The 5,467-nt window shown below is 44.4% G+C and overlaps 1 protein-coding gene across 1 annotated transcript in view; it reads right to left on the bottom strand.

Annotated features, from left to right (window-relative positions):
- Positions 1-50: 50 nt before the first annotated feature.
- The window catches only part of LOC116393721 (gamma-aminobutyric acid receptor subunit rho-2-like), a 16,787-nt gene continuing 11,370 nt past the window's right edge, over positions 51-5,467 (bottom strand). The window contains exons 4-9 of the mRNA XM_031866276.1: positions 4,985-5,208; positions 4,773-4,855; positions 3,640-3,780; positions 2,351-2,503; positions 1,150-1,358; positions 51-1,060 (exon numbers count right to left, since the gene is read on the bottom strand). Coding sequence (XP_031722136.1) covers positions 746-1,060; positions 1,150-1,358; positions 2,351-2,503; positions 3,640-3,780; positions 4,773-4,855; positions 4,985-5,208 — 1,125 coding nt within the window. The 3' untranslated portion in view covers positions 51-745. The remainder of the gene's footprint in view (positions 1,061-1,149; positions 1,359-2,350; positions 2,504-3,639; positions 3,781-4,772; positions 4,856-4,984; positions 5,209-5,467) is intronic.

Raw genomic sequence — 5,467 nt, 5'->3', positions numbered from 1 at the left:
GCCCCTGAAAGCCTCAATTGCTAAATTTCAGAGGGGGGGGGGGGGGGCTCTAAAATCATAAGACAAATTTGTGTCTCCTGTAATTGTCTCTTAAATGTCTTATAAAAGCTCACTAATGCCCAGCAGTTTTCATTATTCATTAAGCGAGCCTGTCTTCACGTCCGTTTGTGGACCTAAACGGACCCCCATTGGACAAATTTGATCTAATGCCTTTCGTGAGAAGCTGGAATAAAACAAGACGTCTCTCCTCTTCTCGGATACCAAGACGGCAACTAGAGGAAGCCGAGGTCAGAGTGTCGGGTTAGAGAGAGAGAGAGGCGAGCGTGCGTATTCTGTTGCAGGGCGTGGCTGTGGAGTTGTGTGAGTGGTTTTATTGTTAACGATATCAGCTGAATATATGTGTGCAAAGTGCATACAGCCTAGTTTCCGTGGCTTGCAACCATTAAATCTTGTATATTGTGTACGTATTTCGCACACTGGTTGAGGGTAAGAATGAGCTCGTGATATAATCATGTGAAGCAGGAGAAGCTGTTAAAGTGGTCCAGTCCAGCGATGACATGTGGGCCCGAGTTCTGAGATATTCACACCCAGAAGCTGCTGATTTACTTTTGCCATCCTGTCGAAACCCGTTGCTCCACTTAAAAATGCAGAATAGAAACAGCTGTATCTCTCTCTTCAAAGGTAAACAAAAAGATTTCGCAGTTTTTGTCCTTCACTGTTACAGTTTCGGCTCAAATGCACACGCTCAGCAGTACACACACCAGTAGACCAGGTTGAACAGGATGTAGGCGCCGGGGAAGATCATGCGAGAGGAGGTGTCGATGGCGTGGGTGTTCTGGATGATCCGAAAGCCGCGGATGCCCTTCTTCTTGATCCCCGTGGGCTCTTTGTCCAGGGAGAGATGCACCACCATCCGCTCCTGTTTTTCCGACGACTCCTCGGCCGCAATGGAGCCCCGCGTGTACCCCGCCAGGCTGTTGGCGTCCGCCTCGCTGTACGTGCCATCCAGCATCATGGTCCTGGCGTGGGACATGCCGCAGGTGCAGGGGAGTGTCTGCGACTGAGCAAAAGAGAGCAAAAGGAATCAGGATTGAATAAGAAGTTGAAAGCACCGTTTGGGAGACATAGGTTGTTTCTAAAAAATGGTACCTGTTGCCTGGCTTTTTCTCTGAGCTTGCGGTCTTTACCGTCCCTCACCGTCGTCAGGTAGTTGACGGCAGCGTACTCGAGCACGGAGAGGAAGACAAAGACGAAACTGACCCAGAGGTAAATGTCCACAGCTTTGATGTAGGACACCCTGGGCATGGAGGCGTTGACTCCAGTGATGATGGTGGACATGGTGAGCACCGTGGTTATACCTGAAGCACAGAGAACAAACCACCTTGTGTGAAATATGAAGAGGCCATGTTTATCTCCGTCGGTCCAGAACAGACATCAACCTCTGGAACTTGGAGGGCAGAGACGAGAAACTGGGGAAACTGAAACTGTTAAAAAGAAAAAGAAAAGGAGAAGGTGGTCCCCAGACAAAACAATGGGGATGATGTGACATGGTGCACAACAAGTCGGAAAAGAAACCAGTTGATAACAAACCGTTACGCTGTATTTTGCGCATACAAACACGCAGCAACATGTCCACAGATGGAATTTGGACAGCTTTGTTTTTTACGTCTAATGAGACACAAACAAGACAGAAGTGCTAATAAACAGTATAATATTACAAATTTCACTTCTGCAGTAATCTTGGATTTTTCTTTTGGTCGGGGTTGGTGAGGTTCTCCCGACTTCAGGGTTCCAGTGGAAATATCTAAGTCCATAAGCATACGTCTAGAGCGCCACAGACACATGAGAGAACATTCACTGACAATAATTGGAGACTTTCTTCAAGGCTGAGGAGTTAAGGTCCACCTAATAAATTTGTCGCTATGTGCTTTAACAAAAAATAGACACTAAAAGGGGTTTTGAAAGTCCTTAAATCTAGCAAGAAAGTCATTAAGTTGCCAACATTGAGGCTGTAACTCCCCTTAAAACCACAAATTGTCATATTACATTCCTGCTTGTGTACAGATTAAACAAGCAAGAGTCAATAGCCGTGTTGCAATTCAATTGTCAAGTGAATTTTGAAATGCAAACTGGTTTGGAGTGAATAAACGTGGCTACGGCGTAGTTCCGTCAGCAGTCTGCGCTATAAGCTACACAAGTCTGTAGAGGGTCTCCAGAAATGTGTTCATTCATGTCCGCTGGTACAGTATTGTCCATGTTTCATACGAGTTAAATGTTTGCATTTTCAGAACGTATTTGGCAAAGGCATTTTGATAATATATGTGAACAGGCAGGATGGTCATCGTGTTACCTAATGAGACTCTGGCAGGGACGGCCCTGCGGTCGATCCAGAAGGACACCCAGGACAGCATGACCATCAGAGTGGCGGGGAAGTAGGTCTGCAGCAGGAAAAAGAAGATGTGACGCCGCAGAGTGAAGTTGATGTACAGACGGTTGTACCAGCCTGGAGACAGGGAAGAAGCAGAATAACGAGAAGGTTTGTTCTTTTATGTGTCAGAGGTAAAACAGAAATGATACCACAATAAACACAGAGCCAGGTGGAATGAACTGATCTGCAAAGGGGTGATAGAAATCTGGATGGGCCGATAAAACAAAAAACAACATCTGAATAGTAAAGAGATAATTGCATCGGATAACAACATTTATGACAGCAGAGCAAAGTAAGGCAGCAAATAACAATGTGAGGGAAATATGAGGGAAATGTTGAAATAGCCCAAAAGGTGTTTTTTTCACATCAGTGTTCTAGTTTCTGAGTTTCTGATTCAAAAACATTTCTCAGAGGAACAGCTTTTCTCTGGATCCAGTGCTAATCTCACCGGGTTGAGTAAAACCTCATTGGGCAAAGCCAAACAATTATTTTCAGAGCTTTTACTGGAAGCTTCACTCAGTAGCAGCTTTCAGCTTTTATATATTTATTAATATAATTAATATATGTTACTATTTCATTCCTTTCGTAGCAGATTGGAGATCCAACAAGGCAAAGAACTGTCCTTTAGAAACGTTTGCAACGTGATAGGAACATCAAACTGTGAGAAAAAACATTATACTATTATATAGAAATTAAATATTCTTGCACAGTGCAATGAAAAATAAGCACTCCCTGCAACTGACTGAGTGCAGAAGAGAGCAGGCCATATTAAAGAATGTAATGTTAATTTAAAGTCTTGCCTCATTGAGGTTCCACTCAGCCAACACAATTACTTCAGACTCTTTAATATCAGGGTCTGATCAACCCGTCAGCAGAGAGGTCCCCTAGTGTTCTCCAACTTGGTTATACGTTGATTAAACATGAATTTGTTTGAGAATATGTATCATGTAAGCATAATTACAACTGAAATATTTATGGTATTAAAAGTAGATTTTGACACATAGCCCCTCGACAATACAGGGCCTCGGAATTAGTCATTAAGGTGCTTCCCGTTTCGGTTCATAATAACAACAACTTAGTGAAAATACTAATTGCCACACTGAGCATGAAGTCTTTAGAGCTCCTATTGGAGCCATTTTTTACCATCGGGTATATCAGCCTTATAGAAAAAGTTCTATGTCAACTCGGCGTTGTTTTGCCCGTCTGTCTACCTGTGCTGCTGTAGAACGCCAGTCTGGAGGAAGTGTGGAACTTCTGGATGAGGAACTGAGACAGAGAAATCCTGTCGTCGGTGCTCAGGGACTCGTCGCCGCTTTTCCAATACAGCATCAGGTCTTCGTCTGTGTACGCGTCTGAAGGACAGAACGCGTGAACGCAAGAATAGAGTTCAGTATCAGCTGCAGTAGTAGGATGGATACAGGCTTAGGTATGTGAGGATTTCCTGTAACCAAAGGCATCAAAACAATAGACAATATTGTAAATTTTCACATCATTTATTTTAATCATGTCTTGTACCGATACTGTGTTTATTGTCATGTAACAATCACCAAGTCCTAATCCTTGTGTGTGAAAGTCATAGACTGTATAAAAGAACTGGGCTGGTTGACTGCGGTTTTGAAGCCTCTAGTTCGACATTTTGGCCGTCACCTTCTGGTTTTTTGCAACCACTGAACAGAAGTGACCATATTTGTACTGTGGAGGAGTGACGTAGAGAAAACGTAGACAATAAAAATGTAGCCCCGCCCTAAAGCATCCCCTGCTTTATGGTCTGTTTGACTCTAAATGGACCATAATGTACTAAATGAACATCATGCTGTGTTGAAGAAGACTTGAAACTAGAGATTGAGACCATAAACTCATGTTTACAATGTTTACTGAGGTAATAAATCAAGAGAGAAGTAGAGTCATTTTCTCATAGACTTCTATACAACCAGAGGAGTCGCCCCCTGGTGGACACTAGAGAGAATGCAGCTTTGAGACACTTGCCGCCTGTTGCAAACATACTTGGCAATAAACCATTTCTGATTCTGATTAATACCCACTCATGTGAAAACACCTGTCACGTCTTACTGATAACTAACAGTTAATAGTAATAAAACAGTAATGAATAACATTTCACCTTTTGATTGGCAGGTCTCTAGCACAGCTGTATACGCCGTCTCTATATCTCTCCTCTGTAGTTCAAATATGGTCACTTCTGTTCATTGGTTGCAAAAAGCCAGGATTTTGCCGGCCAAAATGCCAAACTTAAGGCTTCAAAACTAAAGAAATCAGTTATGTCACGATGACTACAACCACTTCTTATATACTGTCTATGTTCTCAGCACTAGAGTGGAGTACTTACAGCTCTCCAGCTCCAGCGTGCACGTCTGCGAGTCCAAAGGGAAACGACTGAAATCCATGTTGCACGCAGCAGTAACTGTAACCCTGAAGGGGGAGACAGCAGAGCGTAAACGTCACCAGCTCTGTGCATGCTGCAACAAGGCCTGCCATGTCGCATTTGGTTGGTGGGAGAAAAAGCCCCGACATGGCAGATATCTGTGTGTGTGTCCTCACCTCAGGCTGTACAGGACGTGACCGTCGGGAAACACACGCAGCATGATGTTTTCAGTGGTGGTGTCATGGATGAAAGACCTCTTGGAGTGGACGAAGAACACGTCGGGCACCCAGATCTTCTTCACCAGGCGCCCGTCAAAGGTCATGCTCTTGTTGGTGGAGCTCGGGAAGGCCAGCCTTTCGTCCTTCCAGTAGTGCCTCAGATACAGGGTCATGGTGAAGTCCTGAGGGGGCGGGCGGGTGGGGGGGAGGGGGGACAGAAACAGAAAACAGCCTCTGGGTTTATTGAATTCCATGGGATTACAGAGCTGCGACCCGTTGCTGCTGCATTATATGGATTGCTTATGACTAAACATACATGGTCAAGAGAGGTGCTGAACATATGTTAACTAACCTCAATCCACAGCTTCCATTGATCCTAGATTACCTTTGTCTTCTGGCCTCCAACCTCTGTTGCTATGCAGGCACTCCTGCACTACCCCC

This window comes from Anarrhichthys ocellatus, unplaced genomic scaffold (genome assembly GCF_004355925.1).
Source record: "Anarrhichthys ocellatus isolate YVR2014 unplaced genomic scaffold, GSC_Weel_1.0 scaffold34, whole genome shotgun sequence".
NCBI lineage: Eukaryota > Metazoa > Chordata > Actinopteri > Perciformes > Anarhichadidae > Anarrhichthys > Anarrhichthys ocellatus.
The sequence above is the reverse complement of the archived record's forward strand: the minus strand, read 5'-3'. Positions and strand labels throughout refer to the sequence as shown.